Below are 23,816 nucleotides of genomic sequence, written 5' to 3'. Positions count from 1 at the left end.
ATCATTAAAATAACAACTGGGAGGGGCAACCCAACATGTGCCAACGCTCTCCCCTGCGTCAAGGCCCATATACAATAATGACAAACACATTATGGAGAATATTAACAGCAACATAAATAATTTTATTACACAAGTATGTTGCGTCACTGCTGTGGGTTGGCAAGGAATGAGTCAAGTCCAGCACTGAAAAATAGCATGATATTCATATAATATAATTCACTTTCGTATGCAGATAAGCATTGGGACAATCAGGATTCAGGATTCCTTTTATTTGTCGCGTGATGTACGGTGTACAGTCACAGTGAAATGTTGGTGCTGGCTCCAAGACTATGCTCAATACAGAAACTCCAAATTACAAATTTACAAGTGACAAATTACAGAATTTACAAATTACACAAATTACACAATAAGTAATATAGTAGTATAAGATAGAGATAAGGTGGGATAGATACAGTATCGGTCTGGATGGATTATGTGCCTGTTTGTGTTCGAACCACATGCAAAGGTCGTCCAGTTTCTCGTCATTCAAGGACTGGACATTAGCCTTCAGGACGTTGAGCAGTGGCGGGTTGTGTGTGCCCAGGCTTTGAGTGCCCGTTTCGCCCTGCTACTTTTGCCTCTGGAATGCTTGGTTATCCTTTGTTCTCGGCTGTTGCTTGCTCTCCCACAATATTTGTGGGAAAATGTTCATGCCTTTTCCTGCCTATTTCATAGAAGTGTTTTAATTCTGAGTGACAGCGGCAAGGCTTTGAACATATGTGATGGATGCCTAACAGCAGCTGTCGTGGTTGTGCTGTCGGGATGGCGGCCTGAGAGACAAAGGAATTGGGCGGGGCAAAGCACAGAGTTAATGGGACAGACTACCATTGTTGAGTGGTGTGTTTAGGGGGAGAAAACTAAAAGGATTCCCCAAAGTTATGTCTCATACTTACCTGATGATGTATTGTCTGTGTTTGCAAACATCCCTTGATTCATGTATCTGATTTTAAACTCTCGTGGACAATGTGTGTACATGAGATGTTTCATGTAATTGGAATGGAGGCATGTTGGAGCTGGCCACTCCCTATAATACTTCCATGGCTCACCTGTGATCTCTTTCTCTCTCTCTCTCGCTCTCTCTCTCTCTTGACCTGACCTTGACCGCCCAGAGCTAGACTGCCCAGAGCTAGACCTCAGACTTGATTGAGGCTTATGGGACCGTGTACATTTTATTTTGTATAGTTTCTTTATTTGCACTATGGTTTATTTGCTCTTCTGTTGATATTTGATTTATCTTCAGTCTTTTTGAGTTTAATAAACCCTTAATTTTTTAGATTTGCTCAGTTTGTCCATGTTCTCTCCTTGGCCATCCTTCACAACATAATATACATATTAATATCAATATGAATATGACTTTATATTGGCTACTATGCATTATGCAATAGAACAAAGTTAACTTTCGCTGAACATCTCTCTGTATTTTTCTCTCGTCGGTGGTAAGCCCATCTGTCCGTGACTGTTAGCATCCGCCAGAAGAGGCTGTACACTCATTTTACGCCTGCTTATCCTTTTGAAGACTGAAATAAAGTGTGTGTGTGTGTGTGTGTGTGTGTGGGGGGGGGGGGGGGTTACAAGACAAATGTCAAAGAAGATGCAATGGAGCCCACCTCCTGGGTCAGATAAGGAAGCAATGAAAAACTGAGATTACACTATCACTTTGCAGTGTATCGATTTGTACTTGTCTCACGGCCGTATGTTCTCAGGCGAATAGTACTGGAAGATCTTTCTCCTCTCAATTGCTTGTGAAGTCTGAGGCTGTATGCCAAAACTATATAGGATTACACACTTTTTGGACACACTTAAGAAGACACCATCTGATGTTTTTTTCTCCAATGGAGAATGTGGAGGTCATACATGGTGGAGCTTATGAAATAGAGATGGATAATACTGTGGCAAATTATTTTCTTGGAGAGTTTGGAGGACATTTGGCGATGTATAAGAGAGAGAGAAGAGAAGGGAGAGAGAGAGGGAGAAGAGAGAGACACATTTATTTCCTCCCTGTAAATAAGAATTTATTTCTCAGAGGGTGACCTGCTGTAGACCTGCTGTACTTCAGCATCTTACATGTCCTCTTTGAGATGTAGTCTCAGAACAGGAGAGAATAGAAGAGGCAGAGGTGGAGAGAAAAATTGGGATGAAGGGATATTACTGTGCCTCAGGGCCAGAGAGAGAGAGAGAGAGAGAGAGGGAGGGAGGGAGGGAGGGAGAGACAGACAGAGAGTGAGGGAGAGAGAGAGAGAGTATCATACGCTGAGGGTGAGGGTGAGGCTTGGTTCATGACTTCAAGAAAGTCATAAGCTGGACTTTTATTACCAGTCTGTACCATTGCCAGGCTATATACCAGGGAACAGCCATCGACCTATGAGATGAAAGATCTTAAATGTGGCCTCAAGGGTGTTATTCAATTTAAAGGGTTGTGTGGAGGTACAGGGCTTTATCTTTTGATTCATGTCAGGATATAGCAGCTCTGGTCATAACAGGCAAAACAAGCCAGGCTTTGCTTTCATTCGGCTATTCCATCATGATTGTCTATTCCCATTAATTGGTTGACTGAACTGCTCTAAATAATTCAATGTTTGTTTATTCCACACAAACACGCACACAATGTGCAAGAATGAGAGGAAAGAGACGCATGAATACAACCGTTTAGCATACATTATTAATTAATATCTGTCTGTGTCTGCAGTCGGCTCAGGGGGTTCACGGGGTTCCACGGCTGAACAAACACTCACAGACGGGCCCGGCTAGGAGCCCAGTCCAAGAATGTCAGACGCGTTGCTCCATCACTGCAGTCATTGGTAGGAATGTCTGGCTTTCTGTTTCCAGTCTGTTGGCTCAGTGCATAGTGCATACCTATCAGTGCGTCGGTGCCTTGGAGACAGCCTTGCTACGGTCTACCCCGCTCAGCAATTTCCCCGGACCCCGTGCACCGCGCTCAGTTAAGCCAGCACTCGGCTCCTCGCAAATCAGTGTGCGATTCTCACCGAGCGAGCACGCATCGTATTCCCCTCTCCGTCTCCACAGAACGGATCTTGCCTCTTAGCAGACGCAGAGACAGTGCGTGTCGTCAAGTTTGGTTTAGGCTACCTCTGGAATTCTTAGGGGTCAGGGGAACATTCACTCTTTGGAGATTAGGCTACTTAGAACCATCTATTTCTTGTCCTCGCACCAGCCCGGTAAACTGTCGCTTCGCGATGGCAACAGCGGGGATATACCCGCGCATTCTGCTGCTGCAGTGTTTCATCTCCACTATTCTTTGCAATACCTTCGCTTTTACGGAGGAGCCCTTTGACAGAGCTGGGAAATCGGACGGGTATTGCAGTCGGATATTACGGGCTCAGGGCACTCGGAAAGAGGGCTACAACGAGTTCCGGCTCCGCGTAGAAGGGGACCCGGAGAGCTACCAGCCTGGTAGCACCTACCGAGGTATAGGCGACGCACGCAACCATCCTTTACGCACATTATTATTTGGATACTCGATATCCTTTGAAATTGATAATTTCTGTGGTTATCGAGATCGACATGGTGAGGATACAGTCTATAAAATGATACGCTACCCGGGTCTGGCAAGCTGTAGCAAGTTTCTGACATTAGGCGAAGAGTTCTGTAGCAGGTTGACTGGTGTGCTTTCCAGGTAGCCTACATTTTCAACGTAGCCCACTTATGAAATATGGACTTAATCATCAAAACTTGTTTTAGGCTACTGTCTAAAGAGCCATAACAAGCGATATAATTGTTTATGTGTATAGTCTACCTCACAATGATGCAATTAAAGTGAAAAAAGTAAAAAAAATATGCATTTATTTATACATCTACTGTATAGCATATGACACTAAACTGTTATACCACCACTGTCATAATTACAATAACCACATTGTAATCTATTCCTTTTGCATATTTACAAGACAATGACATTAACTCATGAATGCTCATTAATTCTCTGATGGGCTCTCATTCTTCAGATGGTCTGTGTCTGGAAATAGAATAGCTTCCTTTGTTTTTTACGCTTTGGGACCTTCACCTTGCGTCCCCTTTTCTACGGCTGTGTTGAATTTCATGTGAGCACTAACTCCGCTTGTGGCTTTCCCAGTGACCCTGTACGCTTCCAGCCCCTCCTACTTCCGCGGGTTCACCCTCATCGCCCTGAAGGAGGGCCGCGACGGGGACAAAGACGAGGACTACGCCGGCAACTTCCAGGTACGAGACCGCCAGGCGGCCGCCCTCTTCCCCCACACCAGAACATGTCGACGTGGGAGTGTGTATTTGTACACATTATATACGTCATTAATCTTCCATTACCCACGTAAACGACTCAGAAAACGTTGCAGTCTGAGTGAAACGCTGACAGAGTTGGACACCAGAGCAAGTGGGCGACATGTTGAATAGCAGTGGGAGTGAGTGATAGCCCATTAGTGTCTGTGGAGTCACTCGAGTGTGTGTGTGTGTGTTGGGGGGAGGGAGGGGGGCAGGGGGGGGGGGAAGGCACGGCGGACTCAGCCGACCGGGAATGCGGTCATTCAGTCAGGGGCAGGCCAGTTGTACGGATATCCTCTGTCCTCTCCCAGGGCCCAGCCAGCACAGTTAACCACACCTGGCAGAGCACTTCTGCATCAGCGCCATATGCTGCCTCTGTACTCTGCCACTGGATGCTCACTGCTGCTCCGCCACACTAGTCCATTCGGTTTAGTGTGCATGCAGGTGTGTGTGTTAGAGAGAGAGAGAGAGAGCTCCCAACAAATTTCTCTCCCCCTCCCAGAGGACCTCTGTCAGCTTCATTCAGTTTCGTGGAAATTCACTCTTGGAAGTCTTGGCAGAAGTGCGATTACTATCACCTATACCTTCCTCTAATACCTATTTACAGACCCCATTGTGGCTGTTACGTGTGTGTGAGAGCTCTAAATGGTGGCATTCAAGGAGAGCACAGGAGTTTAAAATGTGGCACTTTGGGTCTGGGGTCAGAGGAAACAAACGCAGACACACACACACGCACAGCCGGCTTAAGTCCGCGGTATACTTGCTGGTTAGCAACGCACACCCGTAGTACACGCGCGTCTTTTGCGGCACATTAATTCTCGCATACGTGCACATTCAACCACAGCCGACGCTCCAGACAAAGGCAGGAGACGCATGGTAGATGCGCACGCATCGTTAAAAGCAAGCACTGTATACCGGGGGGCTTTAGAGCAAGGTTAGTTCGCAGCTTAACACAGTCAGCTGCAGCTGGCCAGTGTTAAGGGCCGAGTGAGGTTAGGAGCGACGGTGTCAGAGGGAGTGAACGAGGGAGAGGTGGAGAGGTCAGTCAGACTGTACTTCTATACATCTGGAAAAATGGGGTCTCTGTCCCCGGTCTGATGTAGCCGTCCCTGGTTCTCTGGTAGTGGTGTGAGACGGACCGAAAGAGACGGGGACATGGCGTTGGGAGTGGGGGTGTGTTGTGGGGGGTGGGGGGGGGGGGGGCAGACGCCAATCTTATTTTCGGACCCGCAGAGCTGGAAGAGAGATGGAGGGGGAGAGGAAGATAGAGTACAGGGAGAAAGCAGAAGTGGAAAGGTCAAGTGGGGTCTGCCATTTTTCAGAGAAGTTGAATCAATGAACAGAATCCATTTGACACCCAACGACATTGGGGAGTCACTCACGTAGAGCAGTCACGCACAGCCTGAAATGTATGAGTTGGATCAATAAAATACTACGCTCTGGTAAGGCGCTCTGGCAACCATTTCTTTTACCTCAACTGCCTTTTTTCCTGAGAATCTTAAGACAAGATAGGGTTTTTAACGTTTACAATATGATATTTATGACGCCTCAGTTCTCACTTCTCTTTGTTGTGCCCTGATTGCCCCTGAATCCTTTCACAGAGTTCTCTCACGCCCCTGTCGCGTCCACCCTGTCGGGGATCTCTGACAGACTTCACTGTTGGTTTGGCACGTCTTCACATAAGAGCTTTATGACATCACTCTCCTAAGCATTTGGCACATCTTCAAAATAAGAGCTGCGATTTTCTGATGATATCCTTCTTCCGTGGAAACGCGTGCATGTGTGTGCCAGTGGCATCCAGCCTCTCCCTTCAACCATCACCTGCCCAACTTTCCAGACCTGCCCAGTGCTGAAAGGCGGTGCAGATCTGGTTAGTGCAGGATGTTTATTGGACATTTATACAGTACGTAACTATAAAAAAAAAAGAAAAAGGAATAACTCTTTATTTCCCATCTCTCATGAACCTGTTGGTTTCCGTCCTTTTTCCATATAAAACTTTTTTACTGCTCGGTTTCACAGACCACGGTCTGGTTCTCGGTGTGAACCTTGAGGTAGGAGAGAAAAGAAAAGACCATTTTTTCTTCATTTTGCTCTGTGTCCCTGTACTTCATATCTCATTAACCACTGCTCCCGCTGTCCGGTACGTCTGTGGTGTTGTTTTATACCCCCCTCCCCCCCACCACCCCTCCCCGCCATTGACGTCACACTGTTGCGGACGGAGCGTGCTAAATGTCAGGGTCGAGGGCAGCGGAGCGCCGCGTCGTCCTCCCAGGTCTGACCCCTCAGCACCACGCTGTCGGGTCTGTGCCCCGGGAGAGAGAGGACATCGGAGGAAACGCAAGCGCCCGCCGCGCGGCGTTTAGGGTTGTAACCTCTTCTCTGGAAGCCGGATGAATTTATTTATTTAAAACTGCATCACTTTAAAAGGGACCATGTACAGTTCGAATATGAAGGTCACCATTTGATGCACCGTACCGGATTGCTAGTTAATTCATGTGGTCCCCTGACAGATCACCGCACAGAAACAGCACAACATACAGTAAGCTGCAGAGTAAAAACAACGAACGAAGACATACAAAAACATACAAAGTAAAAAAAAAAGAAGCACAATAGCACACAATACTGTAGCACATCACAGAATGCTTGTCAAAAAAGACTATGAATATGAAAGTCAGAGAGTTGAAGCCCATGTTTAGAATGTGCCGTTTTTGTGTGATGTGGAAGAGGCTTATCACGGAAGATAAATGATCAGATGGCAAATGTCCAAATTCCCAAACATCTGCTCTGCGTGCCGCACCTGCCGAGGGTGACATTAAGGTATTAAGGATTCACAGAGAGCACGGTGTTGTTCTCCCAATGGCAAATTTGCAGATTCAGATAAATTGAATTACGCAGGCACGCACACACACACATACAGTACACATACACACATACACACACATTTATACACACATACATACACACACACACGCCTACACACAAATATACACACACACACACACACACACACACACACAGTCATAATGAAAGAGTCCTGGGTGGGCTGTAAGAGGAACAGAGGGGGGAGAGAGACAGAAAGGGAGCGGGAACACAAGCGACAGGCTTTATTTGACGTACGGCTCATTGGAAATCTGCAAGTGTGCTCCGGCTGAGACGTCCCTGGACAGCTACTGAGTCCATGAAAAGCTCTCTCTATTTGAGCTCTCTCGGGAGGTCAGCTGAGTGTGTGTGTGTGTGTGTCTGTCAATGCACGTTGGTTTGGGCGTGTGTGTGCGCATGCTTGTGTGTGGGTGTGTGTGTGTGTGTGTGTGTGCGCGCACGCGCGCGCGCGTATGTGTGAGGTGCGTGTGTGTCTCCGTGTGCGTGTTGGTGTGTGTGAGAGAGAGAGAGAGAGAGAGGGGGAGAGAGAGAGAAGGCAGAGCCTGCCGGCGTTGCAAGTGATTTCTGAGTACACATCACCTCACAGCCGGGACAAAGGGCCGACGAGAGAGAGAGAGAGAGACAGAGAGAGAGAGAGAGAGGGGGGGGGGGTGAATAGGCAGGCAGAAGAGTGAGTGTAGTGGGAATTGCAGGGGAACACTGTAAAGTCTGATAATCCTGTAGCTCTGTGCGCCAGAACCACAGAGCCGTGTGTGAATGTGTCTGTGCGTCACGGGTCCCAGAGGACGGACCGGCAAATGGGAAGGTCCAAAGGGATGGACTTTTGTCTAGGTGGGGAGTCCTTGCACTTTTTCTTGTTCGGTGAGAGTACCCTGAGTAATCACTTTAATATTTTGCTGCATCCGGGAATAGTCATAGAATGGCATTATTTCAGCCGGGCCAGCTGTTGTGAACGCACGCACGCACACACACGCACGCTCGCTCTCTCTTGCACAAATTCGTCCCCAGACACTCTTTTGTCCTGGTGGTATCGCACACGCCCTCTGTCTCAGGTGCAGGTCTCCCTGTCCTTCCCTCTTTTTCTCAGAAACGAACGAACGACGAGGCACACACAACATTCACGAGGGCGGGTCGTGGGTCAGATGGAGTTAAAATGGCCGCGGCCTTTTACGCAGATGGAGTCTGATGCATTCCCAGGGGGCGTCGCTGACTCCAACATGTGTCCAAGTCCAGTCAGCTCACTCCACAACCCCAGGGACGCCTGTCAGAAACCATGGGAACACAGGGTGGGAAAAGGGGGGGGGGGGGTTAGAAACACACACACGCACGGCACACACACACGCACATAGCCAAGGTCAGTCAAGCTCAGAGCTGTCTCACACACACACACACGCACGCTCGTTCCAGAGTCAACTAGTTTATAACATGGCGTGACAAAGGGAACTCTCTGCCGACAGCTTTATGGAGTGAGAAAGTTCCGGGTGTTTTATCGCCCTGATGTCACATCCTGTCAAAGAGAGCCCATTTCTCTGGGCAGAGGGAGTGCTACCCCATGGGCAGGGTATCTCTGTGTGTTAAAGACAGCCCCCAGGGTGTGAGACCGTGGAGAGGGAGACCAGACACCACCCATGTGACGGGTATCATAGGTTATGAATACAAGGACTAAAACAGAACAGCAGGAAATACATCATTCAGTCCCCGGTCAGGCTGCCTCTCCAAGGCCATGCACTCTATAACACTGTCCTGCTAGACCCTCTCAAATGGGGGGGGGGGGGGGGGGGGCTTGTCTTTGTTATAGTAGAAACAATGGCGTCAACTGTTTAGGCAGGAGGGAGGAGGTGGCCCAGACGGCGGCGTGCATCCGTAGGTCCAGAGACCCTACCGACAGCTCAGATAACCTCCTCCGTCACTCCCACGCCTCCCCCACGTCCACGGCGATCGAGCTTCAGACGCCGTACCATACTGGGCTGAGAGCGAGCGCCTCCAGGGTGGCGCTGCTGCGCTCATCTGCTAAGGAGACCGTGGGAGGCAGAGAGAGACGGAGATAGAGAGAGGGAAGGAGGGAGGGAGATAGAGGGAGAGAGAGAAACGGGGAGAGAGGGAGGGAGGGATGGAGAGACAGAGGGAGGGATGTAGAGACCGAGACGGAGGAAGGGAGGGATAGAGAGAAAGACGGATGAAGGGAGGGATGGAGAGAGAAAGACAAAGGAAGGGAGGGATGGAGAGGGAGGGAGAGAGGGAGGAAGGGAGAGAGAGAGAGTTGATATGCATAGTGTTTGGGTCAGAAACATTCAGTATTTGTGGTCCATCTGTAAAGCCGTCAGTTTGCGTCAGATCAGGCATATAATAAATATATAAATATAATTTATTTTCATGATTAATTTAATCCAGATTAATTTCAGAAATGTCAATTTGTTTTATTACTTTAAAATGAGCAGATGTTACAATTGAACTAATTGGTCTAATTGAACAGTTGTAATTAAGTTGGCTAATGATAGCTAATGGAATTTAAATGTAATCGCACTTGAACTCACATTGAGATGGTAAATTAAAGGTCTGTTTGTTATGAAGGTAAAATCGCTGTTTTATACAACCAAGTATTTAATTACCCCCCTTTTCTCCCTGTGCTTGTGCGTGTGTGTGTGTGTGCGTGTGTGTGTACGGTGCAGATCATCGACGAGGAGGACACTCAGTTCATGACCAACTGCCCCCCGGCGGTGACGGAGAGCACCCCGCGCAGACGCACGCGCATCCAGGTGTTCTGGACAGCGCCCCCCAGTGGCTCCGGCTGTGTCACCCTCAAGTAGGTCCACCTGGCCCCGCCTCCCTCTGCGCCGCTCCCCGCGGGGGACGTTCTAAACCCGACCCATGTTTCACGCCCAACACCTCATCAATGTTGCATGTGTAGAATGTATACTCCATAAAGAATTCAGAGTCATTAGATTAGGCGACACTGATGCCTGTGTGGTGTTGCATGTGGGGGGAGGTGGGGGGGAGGGCTAGATACAGGAGGGCAGTCAGTCACACGTTGAGCTAGTGAACACCGATCACAGCAGAGCCATTACCAGGACCAAAATATTCTTTGGAATCATCTCAATCATCTGATTATCCCTGGCCGATTGTTTCTAGGCCGGCACGATCGAATCAATGAGCTGCCCCCCCCCCTCCCCCCCAACACCAACCACCTGACAGTCCAGAGTACATATTTCGAAGAGGTTTCAAATAGGGTCTCGTCCTCTCTCAGCCGTGAGGGGACGACAGAGAGAGAAAGCGCGGCGGTTCTTACCTCCCATGGTTTTCTAATCAGAGCGTTATTAAAGAGTTCAGTGGCTCCGTCACTTTGCCCCCGCTGCGGGTTTAAATCTTCAGCTGCGGCGCCATTGTTATGTGTGCACGGCCGTAAAGGGGCTAGCATTTCTTATTAATGTGTGTTATTATGTGCCTGCCAGGGTGACTGATGAGATTTCCACTCCTCCTTCACTGTCTCTGAACTCTCTGTTTCTCTCGCTTTCTCTCCGTCTCTAGCTGCTCGCCCTCTTTCTCTTCCCGGCTTTTCTTCATCCCGAGACCGTACTTTCCTCTCTCTCTTTCTCTCTCTCTCTCTCTCTCTCTCTCTCTCTCTCTATCTCTCTCTGTCCCTCTCTATCTATCTCTCTCTCTCTCCCTCTCTCCTTACGGAATCACTTCCTCATCTCCAGGGGGGGTCTAGACATTCTTCTCCCCCGGCAGAATAGCAACCAGAGAGAGAGAGAGAGAGAGAGAGAGAGAGAGAGAGAGAGAGAGAGAGAGAGAGAGAGAGAGAGAGAGAGAGAGAATGTTGGAGATTATGTGAGATAGATGAGCCATGGAGGTATTATAGGGAGTGGCCAGCTCCAACATGCCTCCATTCCAATCATATGAAACATCTCATGTACACACATTGTCAGTTTAAAATCAGATACATGAATCAAGGGATGTTTGCAAGCACAGACAATACATCATCAGGTAAGTATGGGACATAACTAAAAGGATTCCCCAACGTTTTCTCCCCCTACACACCCCACTCAGCTCTTAGTCACCTATTTTGAAAGGAAGTGCACATGTGAGTTCTGGGGGGTTGTAACACACTGACTATCTGTTAAATGCAGTCACTGTAAGTCGCTTTGGATAAAAGGGCCATATATGACTGTAAATGACTGTAATGTAATGTGTAGCTCAGGAGGTAGAGCGGGTCGTCCAGTGATAGTAGGGTCGGTGGTTCGAATCCCGGCTCCTCCTGATCACATGTCGAAGTGTCCTTGGGCAAGACACTGAACCCCAAATTGCTCCCAATGAGCAGGCTAGCACCTTGCTTTCGCCATTGGCATGAGTATGTGTGTGTGAATGGGTGAATGAGAGGCCTCCATTGTAAAGTGCTTTGGATAAAAGTGCTATATAAGTGCAGTCCATTTACCATTTACCATGCAATGTAAATGTAATGTAATGAAGGTGGTGACTATTCCAGGTGGGGCTGTAGTGTCAGAACGTAGCCTGAAGGGGAGCTAGGGAGCACACTGCTTCATAGTTGAAAGGAAAGTGTCTCTAGAAAAAGGCGAGGTTCGATTACAGGGTGGTATTGTTGTTAACTGCTATAGCCCTGCTCTGTGTGCTCTGAGTCCTCTGTGAATCTCGGTGCAGCAACATAATGAAACTGATATTAATGCCTAGCCAACGGAGCGAGACAGGTGCTGCCCCAAACCGCCAAATGAGGAATTATTATTCAGAGAAGAGTTGTATCACCACAGCCTTTTCTGTGTCCCGGGACACAGATATTAATTCACCAACCTACATACGGCACAAATACAAAACATGGACGTGTGCATGCACTCTCTCTCTCTCTCTCTCTCTCTCTCTCTCTCTCTCTCTCTCTCACGCATGCATGCACGCACGCACACACACACACACACACACACACACACACACACACACACACACAGGATCACATCTGACATGTTTGATAATGGTGTTTGTTTCATCAGAGACTGAGGGAATTTCATTATTGATAGGATGAGGGCAGTGTTTGTTTTTAATTTCAACCCAGCCCAGGGAAGAACACTGTTACAGCCTGCCAGTCCGCCTGCTTGTGAACTAATGTTGGCCATGAAGTTACAGAATGTTTGTGTCTGTGTCTGTCTCACAGTGTAATGAATGCCTTCATATGAATGTGTCTGTCTGTCTCCCTGGCTGTCTGCCTGCCTGACTATCTGTCTGTCTCTCTGTCTGTCTGTCTGTTTTACTCTCTTTCTTTCTGCCTTCCTGTCTGTGTCTGTCTGTCCACGTGTCTGCCTGCCTGCCTGTCTGCCTGTCTGTCTGTCTGTCTGTCTGTCTGTCTGTCTGTCTGTCTGCCTGTCTGCCTGTCTGCCTGAGCTCTGTGGTCAGGTTTGAGAGTGCGTGTCCCAGGAGTGCACACGGTATAATTGAACAGTAGCTCCCTCCCATCTCCTGCCGGACAGAACCAGCGAAGTGCGGTGGCCGTGCGCTCCAACCACAGCTCCGGCATGATCCACCGGGTTCATTCTGGGACACTGGCGCCGAGCTCTTACCCTGCTATTCCCGGAGAAAACTCCCATCTAACAGACAACCCCCCCACCCGGATCGTGTTTTGGATCTAAAAAAAATAATAGACCCACCGCCTCTGGCTGTCTGGTCGACGGTCAGGAAGTTATCGGGCTTCCATTTGGGCAATTTATCTGTCAGCGTTCTCGGACATGTTATGAGGAGGATACTAGTATATTGTATTGGCCAGCTGGGTTGGGGGGGATGGGGGGGGGGGGGGGGTCAGTGACCAGATGAATGTAGCAGCGACACCAGGCTCTCGGAATGGACTCCTCGTCACAGAGAGTGAAGGGATCTCACCGTACTGGACGATTGGGTTTGGTTCGACTTAATGTGCGGCCGGAGGGAAGAAGCCGTAAACATAATAGCCATCTTCATCTCTTTTCTTTCGCAGTTTATGTAGCACACACCCTTTCACTCACAGGCACACACACACCTTCTCTTTTTTTTTTCTTCTTTTTTTTGGGGGAGCTGATTAACATCAGCAGTGTGGAGCCAGGGAAGTGAGTCTGACCTTAATAGCATTTCATTGATAGAATTTAAATTGGATGTTAAATAAGCATTACTTTGCCTGATTGCCTCACCAGCCCACCAAAAGTGAACAGGCAGTGAAGTGGCATTCGCAGGGGAGAGACGTGAAATTGGGGTGAGATTGAATTAAAGCGTGAACAATTAGAGATGTGCTACCACTGCGTTGGGGAGCGGCCCGGGGGCCCTCACCTCTGCCCCTCTGGTATACAGCTGGGCGAAGCACGCCCCCCCCCCCCTCCCCCAAGCAAATGGAAGCCCGACAACATCCTCACCAGCTGACAGACAGCCTGAAGCCTTCATCACACTCCTCCACTGCATCCCTCCATCACCGCCGGGCGGATGTGACCCGTCACGCCCATCGCACCTCCTGCGCAGTGGAATGATTTGTGATGATTGCTCCTCATTTCTTACAGAAACCTGGAGTCTTCTCTCTCATCTCTCTCTCTATCTCTCTCTCTCTTGTTCTCTCTATCCTGCTCTCTCTCTCTCTCTCTCTCTTGTTCTCTCTATCCTGCTCTCTCTCTCTCTCCCTCATTCTATCTCTCTCTCTCTCTCTCTCTCACACTCTCTCTCTCTCCTTCTCCACACACGCAACAGTCTGTCGAGGTGAATAAATGCAGCGGACTGAAAGAGAGACAGCCAGGGCTGTGTTATGCTAATGGGGGTGTATAGCTGTCACTCGCTGTCACTGTAGAGATATGGCCACCCCCCCCTCACCCCCCCTTCTCTCTCTCTCTCTCTACCTCTCTCTCTCTCTCTGGCCTGCCTCCAAAAGCTGTATAAAAACTCCACCGCCACCGGCCCCTAGATCATCCAACATAATGGCTCTGACAGGCGTCACAGTGGGCAGGCAGGGGAGATGGACGTGGGGGGGTTGCGGGGGGAATCTCATCAGGATGGGGATAATGCATTGTCATGAGGCAGCAGCTTACCTGGGGTGTATGCGTAGGGGAGGAAGGGGTGGCTGGGGGGTAGGGGGGGGGTGGCTGTCAACAAGGTGAGCCGGGGAAGGAGACGACTTTTTCATCTCCCTCTCTCTCTCTCTCTCGCTCTCTCTGTCATCTTGTTCTATTTATACCTGTATTCCCTAGGAGATAGGAAATAGCGATAGGCCCTGGTTGTCTGTGATGGCGGGGGGTGGGGGGGTTGGGCATTGGGGTAGTGTTGCGTCACTTCCCAGCCCAGCCCGGCTCGGCCTTCTGCTCCTGGACACACGGGTGCTAAACCCTCCAGCTGGACCCGGCCCAGGACTAGAGCCCCCCCCAGAGTCCCCCCCCCCCCACGTCCAGAAACCTGCCATCCATCACTGTGGCTGTGGTGCGCTCCTGTCCTGGGCCAGAGAAAGGCGTCTGTTGGCTGAGGCCTATCGGTCCCCGATGGCGTTTTTTTTTTTTCTTCTTCTTTTTTTAACAGAGGCTTCTGGTTCCTGAATGGGTTTTGTTTGTTTCTTTGTGGCTCATTTACAGTCAAGGCCCCTCTCAGGTCTGCGTACCCCCCCGCGCCCGGGACCCCGAGGATCAGCCTTCAGACGGCTCTATCTGGAGAGCCCCCCGCCCCTGGGCTGTCTCTCTGGGGAACTTTACTGTTGGCCTGTCAGTCAGTCCTATCCCTGACAACATGTGTTCGCCTCCCGTTTCTCGCTAGAGATCAAAGTTGATGTCCCGGGGGACTGCTGATGGTTTGTCTGTGTGTGTGTGTGTGTGTGTGTGTGTGTGTGTGTGTGTGTGTGTGTGTGTGTGTGTGTGTGTGCGCTAGAGGCTCCCAAGGAGCTGGCACACCCCAGCCTGACGAGAGTTCTCTCACCTAGGAAACCTCTCTCTTCCTCTCATTCCGACCTGTCATTTCCAATGGCGGCTCCCCCCGCTCACAGTGACGGCCCGCTAAGCGTAGGTCTTCACCGCGATACGCCCTCCGCCCTGTTCTCTCAGAAAGACACGGACTCCCTTTGGTCTGCGAGGAGCGTCTGATTTAGAGATCTCTCCGCGCTCTCTGATCTCTCTCTTGATAGCTGCCCCCCCCCCGGGACTCACAGGGACGTGCTGTGGAACACCTGCTCCCCAGCGCCGCCCCCCCCCCCCCCCCCCGGACCCTGCTGGAAGAGCTCTCTAGTTAAAAGAAAAAAGTTATCATGAATCTCCGGTCTAACCCCTATCTCCTCCCATCTGTCCCCAACCCCCCCCCCCCCCCCCCCCCACCACCACCCACCCACCCCTCTCGCTAAAACCCTACACTTTCATCCGTTTTCTCTATATTCTTACCCCCTCCCGTCTCTCTCTCTCTCCACTCTCTCTCTCTCTCTCCACTCCTGCCTTCACCCGTCTTCCGCTCCCTTCCTCCCTCCACGTCTTTTGACCGCCGCGCCCCTTCTCTTCTCTCCTCTCGCCTCCTCCCTACCCCCCTCTCCTCCCCCCCCTTCGCAGGGCGAGCATCGTACAGAAGAGGATCATCTACTTTCAGGATGAAGGCTCTCTCACCAAGCGCATGTGTGAGAAAGGTAGGCAACACCAAATGCCGTTCTCACCCCTCCCTCTCTCTCTCTCTCTCTCTCTCTCTCTCACTCTCACACACACATACACACACACACACATACACACACACACACACACTCTCTCACGTTTCTCATCTACCTGACTTTCATGTCATTGTTGCTTTCAAGGCAGGGGCATCATCTCGGCTGCCGTCGTCTGTGTTGTGCATGTTGTGAAAATGAACACAGCCTTCCTAGCTGGGTTTGACATTGGACTGAGTAACAGATCAAAGGAACAGCACTGTACCTCCTCTCCTCTCCCCCCTCCCTCTCTCCCATCTCCCCCACCTCAGGATTTTGAGTCAGTTTTTTTTCTCACCTTTTTCTCACCAACCATCTCAGAAAAGATAACTCTCGCTCTCTCTCTCTCTCGCTCTCTCTCTCTCTCGCTCTGTCTGTCCCTCTTTCTCTCTCCTTTAGAGTCTCTTTTTGGGGGCACCACAGAGAGGCCTCTTCTGGACTGCTGTGCCTGTGGAACGGCGAAGTATAGAGTCACCTTCTATGGGAACTGGTCTGAGAAGGTCCACCCTAAAGACTACCCCCGTGAGTACCTCCATAACCCCCCATAAGTACCCCAGAAGCACCCATATTTCACCCTGAACATATCAATGTATCACACTCCGTTAGGACAGAGCCCTTGGAACCGCAAGGAGTGCCCCTCCCTTTTCCACTCTCCAACAGCCCCACCCCCCCACCCCCACCTTCCTGCCTGGGTCTTCGTCTGGGTTTTGGGTCTGTGGTGCGTGTAACCTTGAGTCTGCCTCAGGGTACGAGTGATGCTGGGGATTACTTAGGCACACCATTCTGAGACGCCTCGGCGCGGCCCAGATCAATATCCTGATTAGAATGGAGTCCCACGGAAAGATAAACCCGCAGATAGAGCAGGGCCCTATTTTGCAGGCTTACGGGAGAGAGACAGCGAGATGCATGTGACTCTCTCTCTCTCTCTCTCTCTCACTCTCTCATACACACACACACGCACTCTTGCAGCTCACACACACACACACAAACCACACACATGCACATCGACTCCACAGGAGATAGGGCAGGCTCGCGATGCGTGGTTGATGTTTCCACTCTGGTGTCTTGCGAGACCATAATTGGATTTGTGGTTCCAGAACCCAGTTCTCTTTGCCCGACCCACCACCACAAAGTCATATCCAAGGCAACCACCCCTAGCTGTCATACAGACGATATAATAGATAGCAATTAGACCCCCCCCCCCTCCCTGCTAACCATAATTAGCATCTGGTAATCATTCTCCAATGGTTGGTGTTTTTCCTCTGCGTCTGCCAATCCAGCCCGTACGGAGGTGTCGCCGAGCGAGCTGCTCTGGCCGCGGCCTTGCCGATAAGACGTGGAATATTCTCTGTTGCTAGCAGCCGCGCGACGCCGGCGTGTTCCAGAGAGAGACGCGATGCCACTATGTCACATGTCAGCCCGCTATTTTTACCCGATGTCCTTCAAAGCGGAGGGGGGGGGGGGGGGGCACACGTGTCCACGGTGGCGTTGACACACATCGTGAGTCTCGAAGGTCGCTCTTAAAACAGGCCAACAGGTTTTCTGCCTCTCTCCTTCACGTTGTCCAGGAGAGTTCTAGTTTCCTGTCTCTGTGTATCCTTGTAGTAGGTTGTCCAGGAAGGACCGGTGACGCTTAGACGGTCAATATGACCATAGATGTGTTTTCAGGTCAGACATCATTCTGTGGTCTGAGGGAATAGAGGTAAAATGTGGCTATTGGTAGAAAATTGGATCTCGATGAGAAATCCACAAATAGATGTGGTCGAGACTGAAAGGAATAGATTTATAAAGGTTTGGGAAGGACATTGTGAGAGAAAATAAAAGGGGATGATAGGCAGAGGGAGAAAGGGAGAAATGGAGAGATGGGAGAGAGAGTGGAGAGGTGTGTGAGAGAGAGGGAGAGGTGGGAGAGACAGGCACAGAGGGAGAGATGAGAGAGGGGGAGATGGGAGAGCGAGGGGAGAGACGGGAGAGAGAGAGGAACAGATGGAGAGATGGGAGAGAGAGAGGGATAGTTCTTCTTCTTCATCGTGCGGGTTAGGTCCTCTTCTCCCCAGGCTCGGGGCCGAGGGGCTATCCTTTTATCACCCGGGCTATATATCCGGGCACAGGGACAGTTGAGAGAGAGGGAGAGAAGAGAGAGAGAGGGAGAGAAGAGAGAGGGAAAGAGAGAGAGGGAGAGGTGCGAGAGAGGGAAAGAGAGAGAGAGGGAGAGATGGGAGGGAGATTTTGTTACACAATATGAAAATAATTATAGGAGGAGCACCAGAATCACTGAGATTGAATACAGGTTTAACGGATATAGATGGATTAACCTTTTTGGTGACCACTCTCTCCATTCGTTTGTGAATGTGTGTGTGTGTGTGTGTGTGTGTGTGTGTGTGTGTGTGTGTGTGTGTGTGTGTGCTTGTGTGCGTGTGTTATAAATTGCAAAAGGATATGAGAGAGGAAGGATTTTACTGGTCCGATAGAGAGCATCTTTCTGCTGAACAAATATTTTCACAATCTGTCCGAGGGCGTGTTGCCCAGGGGAGGAGTGGAGAGTGTGAAATGAGTGGATGCTGTACCAATAAAGGAGGGAATTATCCAGCCACAGGACTGTGTGAGAGTGTGATGCACTGGGAGGAGAGAGTGATGTGCTTCCTCACATAGTTCTCCTTCGGAGAATCTCCGACTGCCATTTTGTCTCACAGTGTTCTGCTAGACTGCTGGGAGGTAAGTGGAGCCTTAAGCTGGTAGAAATGAAGATGAGCAAAATCACCATAATGAGTATCGATGAGTGAACCGAGTTATTCATGAGAGAGCATGATAAATGTGTGAATACACTCCCCGATGAAACAATACTCAGATGTAAAATTTGCATTAAAAGATTAACATGAAAAACTGCTTTTAATGACTTCCTGTAAATCTTTTGATTCATAAGATTGTTTATGATTTGTAGAATACTAACAAAGAGCACCAACATTTATGATTTGTTTAGTGAAGTCATTTCTGGCCGTCCAGCTGAGAATGAGGATGGTCCTACACATCTTATAGAACACCACAGTCTCATTTTTGTTGTGTATTTATTGTTATTGATTTATTTTAACACATTAATTGACATGACGTGCAGGCTGTATATGTGTTTCTTAATTGTCTTGGAAATCAACCAATCAACCAATCAACCAACCAATCAATCAACCAATCAATAGATCAGTCAGTCAACCAATCAACCAATCAAAATACATGCTGTCTCGCCAGGCCGTGCCAATCACTGGTCCGCCATCATCGGAGCGTCCCATTCTAAGAACTACGTGCTGTGGGAGTACGGCGCCTACTCCAGCGAGGGCGTGCGCCAGGTGGCTGAGCTGGGCTCGCCCGTCAAGATGGAGGAGGAGATCAGACAAAAGGTAAGACTTCTGGGAGTCTGGGAATCAACATGGTTTGTATTCATGTCAGGACACGAGACACTGTAGGTCTGAGTGGAGTGGAGCAGAGTGGAGAATAGTAATATCTGCATGCTTAATTTCAAGCCTGTATTATCTGCTGCTGTCTTATTTCTCTTAATGTCTCTTTAGAGAGCTGGAGAGTCCAATACTCAAGAGAAAAAAAACAAAAAACATGAGCTGTATATCAAAACTCAAACTGCATGATCTGTTACGATGTCAAGGATGGTGTATACAGCACCTAGCAGGGACATATTTTGCTGTAAGAGTGGTGCCCCAACTCATCTGTTAGCCCCGAGCTACTAATGAAGAAGCTCCAGTGTCAATATCGCAAACCAATACTACACTACCTGTGTGTGTGTGTGTGTGTGTGTGTGTGTGTGTGTGTGTGTGTGTGTGGGGAGTGTGGAGTGGGGACAGGAGGGGGGGAGGGTCATCCTCTCATCCTTGGAAGTATTCACATAGGAGCAACATGGACTGCAGAAAATGCCAGGAAAAAAAATCCAAAACATTTGCTGTACTTCACATTAAACCAGGCTTATGTTTTGTGAATGGGATGTTTGTCCTGATTTCAATTTGTGACGACCTCAAACTAGTGTACCTTGAGGAGATGTGACGATGCAAGGTGAAAGGCAGTTGATTTGTGAGCAAAACCCTTTTTTCACTTTTTACTGTGTCGGAGGGATATAATACACAATTTAATTTCCTTGCTGTCCTTCACAGTCATCTAAGGACTTCCACCCTCTCTTCAAACTTTCTATTCCATCTCTCGCACCTCTGCTCTCTCTCCCATCAGGTACTTCCCAGCCTGCTCTGCTTCATGGCGCAGGGTATCTCTCTCTCTCTCTTTCTCTCTGCCTCTTCGACTCTTAAAATAGCCAGCTCAGACTGGTCTGAGGCAGATGGATCTGTGTGGTGCTTCGTTGTGTGTTAATGTGGGAGAGACTTGTCAGAGAAGACAACGAGAGCCTCCCTGTGAAGACGGGGCTCTGCCTACCAGCTCCCCATCGCTGCCCCTCCGGCGCACCCCCCCCCTCCTCTGGGCCAAAATATGATCCTTTATCACGACACGAGGACGGCCTGTCGGCGTTTGCCCGCCAGAGAAGCTCAAGGGAGGCCGGAACCTGTGGAGAAGATAGTCGTTGCAATAAGCGGCAGTAACCACATCAGTGCAGATGCGTCTGTGTAGATGTGATCGGACAGTCCAATTCCCCCCCGTGCACATTAGCGCGTGAGCTTACTGCAAATATCTCTATCTAGAGCTAACACTTCATATATCAGGTGATTGGACCAGACTGTTGTCTCCCATCAGCGGAGGTGTGACTTTCATGCTGATAAGCTGGTGCAGGAGGCCGGGGAGATGAGTTGGTCCGTATCCCCCGGTGACATCTTTAGCTGGAGCCTGCATGCGGTTTGTTCTCAGGTTGCCCTTGGAGATGGCGAGTGTGAAGTGTGATCCAAGGAGATCATGGTAGCGGTGATCGATACGGAGCATGGCTGATGACCAATCTGACACAAAGATGTATGGAGATTACTGACCCCGCCTTAACTGCGATTAAAACACCCTTGAATCAATTTGTGTGTGTGTGTGTGTGTGTGTGTGTGTAAGAGGTGAAGGGCCTCAAAGGGCATATGTCTCTCGATAGCTGAGCCAAATATGTGCTGTGATAACTAGGGGCTAAAACATGAACTCTCTTTTGCCTTGGGTGGCTGTGGTACAGGTATCTATCTATCTATCTATCCTGCTTTTCATATTCCTTCAAGTGCACACACATGCTGCACACGCATGCACACACACACACGGTTTCTCCTTGCCCTTGAGGAATGTGAGCCCCTGGGCGAAGCAGTCTCTGTATTTGAGCAGCAGAGCAAGAAACATGCTGTAAGGTAAATGCTGACACAAACAGAAAGCCGCTTGGCTTTGTGTCGTGCGACGCGTCTGGAGGCGCAACTTCAGCGGCAAAGACGGAATTGATATTCATGGCCAGGCTCACTGTTAGCCAAGGGGGGCACTGATCTTAGTGTTCATACAAAGTTTCATTTGCCAACCCAAGCAGGCATGCAGCAAACTCACGCTCTCTCTCTCTCTCTCTCTCTCTCTCTCACACAGACACACACACACCCACACACACACACACACACACACACACACACACACACACACACACACACACACACACACACAAAGACACACAGACTCAGCCCTTATTCCCCTGCTCACATTCACGCTCTGCATGGCGCCTTTATTCCTTTCCAGGGTTTGTTGTTTGTCAACAGTGTTGTTCCATCTGTCTTCTCATCAGACTTCTCCTGAAAGTATCCCTGTGTTTCCGTTACGTACGGTGCGTTGGCCGGCTTTTCTCCTGGGAATAAAACCGAAACTTTTCCGTCGCTGCCGAAAGATTCCAATCCGCGTTGATCCAGCCGACCGGAGAGCAGGCGAACCGGTGGGCGGTCACCGTGCCCTCTTTGTTTTCGCCTTTCATTAAAGCGTCCGTACTGAGACGAGTGGCGAAGAGACGCGATTGCCACGCTCCGACGGATTCAATTTTTGTCTGTCCCACGCGGCCCCTTGCATGTTTTCGCCCCCGCTGTTTGCACCCCGCCGCCAAGTCCCCTCCTCGCCCGCCCGCTCCCGCGTGATCCGCTGGTAATGAAAATACGATTGTGCGTAGGAGTCTTTGACACGGGCAGTCAGGCACGCCGTCTCTGAGCCCCCGTGTGTGGGCGGACATGACACGGCACCACTTAACGAGTTGAGATGATGTCTTTGAGACAGGTGTGGGGTGGGTGGCTGTGGCTCGTCCAATGATCATAGGGCCGACCCTACGGTTCGAATCCTGCCTCCTCCTGTCCACATGTCGATGTATTGTGTTGGGCAAGACACTGCACACCAAATTGCTCCTAATGAGCAGGCTAGTATCTTGCACGGTACTGTGCTACTGTATTACTATTCAAGTTCTCCTCGTCATATTCCTCTTCTCGTTGCTGGCGATGCCTTTGCTACCTGCTGTTCACAGAAATGACTTCCGCCTGTGTTAGTGCTAGGTTGTTAACTGTTAGAGGAAATTAAATAAATTTGACTGTCGTTTTGACATTTTACCATGACACAGCCTTCTCAAAGATCCACTCCCACGGCGAGCCATCATCATCGCATGACCTGAGTTATTGACGCCTGTCAGGTCTCTTATGCAATATAATGAGATGGACATAGATTTTCATGTTACCCACCAAAGTCTTCAAATCACTTACATGCTCCATATGCCAGCTACAGATCTGTTCAGCCGACGTGCCGCCCCCCCCCCCCCCCCCCTCCCCCCACCCGAATTGAAAATGCCATCAGCAGTTGCAGCAGCTCAGTGTGTCTCTAATGACAAGTCTAATGAGTGTCTCTCTCCGTGGGCGACAGACGAGCCCGGGCAGCGGATCGGATTATAAAAATCACCCATTTCCCTGAACATCATAGGGCGTCTTTTTTTTTATTTCATTTTTATTACCGACAGAATGGACGCCCACTAAATAGCAAGTTATGAGCGGGTGCGGTGGCAGACACCACGGGGGGGGGGGAGTGGCGATGGTTGAGAAATTGGAAGGCGTCCCCGTGGATGCCGGTGCCCCCCCCCGCGTGAACGTGTCCCTGTGCTGCGCTGCTCGCCGACGCGTCGCCACAGTGCATGCGCCTGTGTAATTATACCCATGTGGGAGTGTAGCGTTGCCACCTGTGTGTGAGAGGGAGGCTCTGGATGGTGGAGTAGAAGTGTGTGTGTGTGTGTGTGTGTGTGCGTGCATGCGTGCGTGTACTCTTCAGTCTCTCCAGACCGTCGAGCAGGAGTGAGTGAGACGACAGGAGTGTATAGAATATATTATTTGAGCTATCCTTCAGCTGAGAGAACAGGTTAGTCTGTGCTTTATCATTCCCTCTGGGGCGTTCTCCTGGTGTAAATCACCCCAGCCCCCCTGAAGCCTCATCAAGAGGGATGTTTGTTCTGAGGCCCAGCGTGGCGCTGGGACTTAGGCTCTCTTAATTGACGGTGAGGAAGCGGCAGCCATTAGGAAGTCTGCAGTATCGATCAGCCTTTGAAGTAAAAGAGGAATGAGGCGAAATAATCTCAGTGCCCTGCTGTGAATAGCGAGAGAGAGATGGAGATGGCGAGGGAGAGAGAGGGTGAGATTGTGAGAGAGAGAGAGAGATACAGAGAGAGACAGAGAGAGAGCAAGCATCAGTGAATACTCCATTAGAAGTCCACGCAGAACATCTGCTCTGCTCCTGATTGCTTCGTACGCTGTAGCCCAGGATCCACCAGGACCATTAGCTTGATGAGCGACATAGGGCCCTGACTCATTCTAGATGCTTCCATTCACCCGGCCTTAACACAGCTGGTTAAGTGGCACACAAAAACAGTATCCACGCACAGAAACCCCCCCCCCCCCCCCCATCTTAATTGCTGACAGATTCGTAATAACTGACGGTCAGCCTCATCTCTCCCCCCGGCAGAGAGGGCCAGCACACCTGGGACGGCCTAATGAATCAGGTTATCTCGGAGGGCCTGCCGCCTTCGTGCGTC

General features: G+C 49.9%; 1 protein-coding gene across 1 annotated transcript in view; it reads left to right on the top strand.

Moving 5' to 3' along the window:
* Positions 1-3,233: 3,233 nt before the first annotated feature.
* Positions 3,234-23,816, top strand: part of spon1a (spondin 1a) — a gene marked incomplete at both ends in the record, with an annotated part of 78,539 nt that continues 57,956 nt past the window's right edge. Inside the window, 6 exons of the mRNA XM_084436564.1 lie at positions 3,234-3,465; positions 4,130-4,236; positions 9,843-9,976; positions 15,699-15,772; positions 16,226-16,348; positions 19,067-19,215. Of these exons, the coding sequence (XP_084292690.1) occupies positions 3,234-3,465; positions 4,130-4,236; positions 9,843-9,976; positions 15,699-15,772; positions 16,226-16,348; positions 19,067-19,215 (819 nt within the window). The remainder of the gene's footprint in view (positions 3,466-4,129; positions 4,237-9,842; positions 9,977-15,698; positions 15,773-16,225; positions 16,349-19,066; positions 19,216-23,816) is intronic.

This window comes from Borostomias antarcticus, assembly GCF_949987555.1.
Source record: "Borostomias antarcticus genome assembly, chromosome: 4".
Classification (NCBI taxonomy): Eukaryota; Metazoa; Chordata; class Actinopteri; order Stomiiformes; family Stomiidae; genus Borostomias; species Borostomias antarcticus.
Note: the sequence above shows the minus strand (reverse complement) of the source record. Positions and strands in the feature narration are given on the sequence as shown.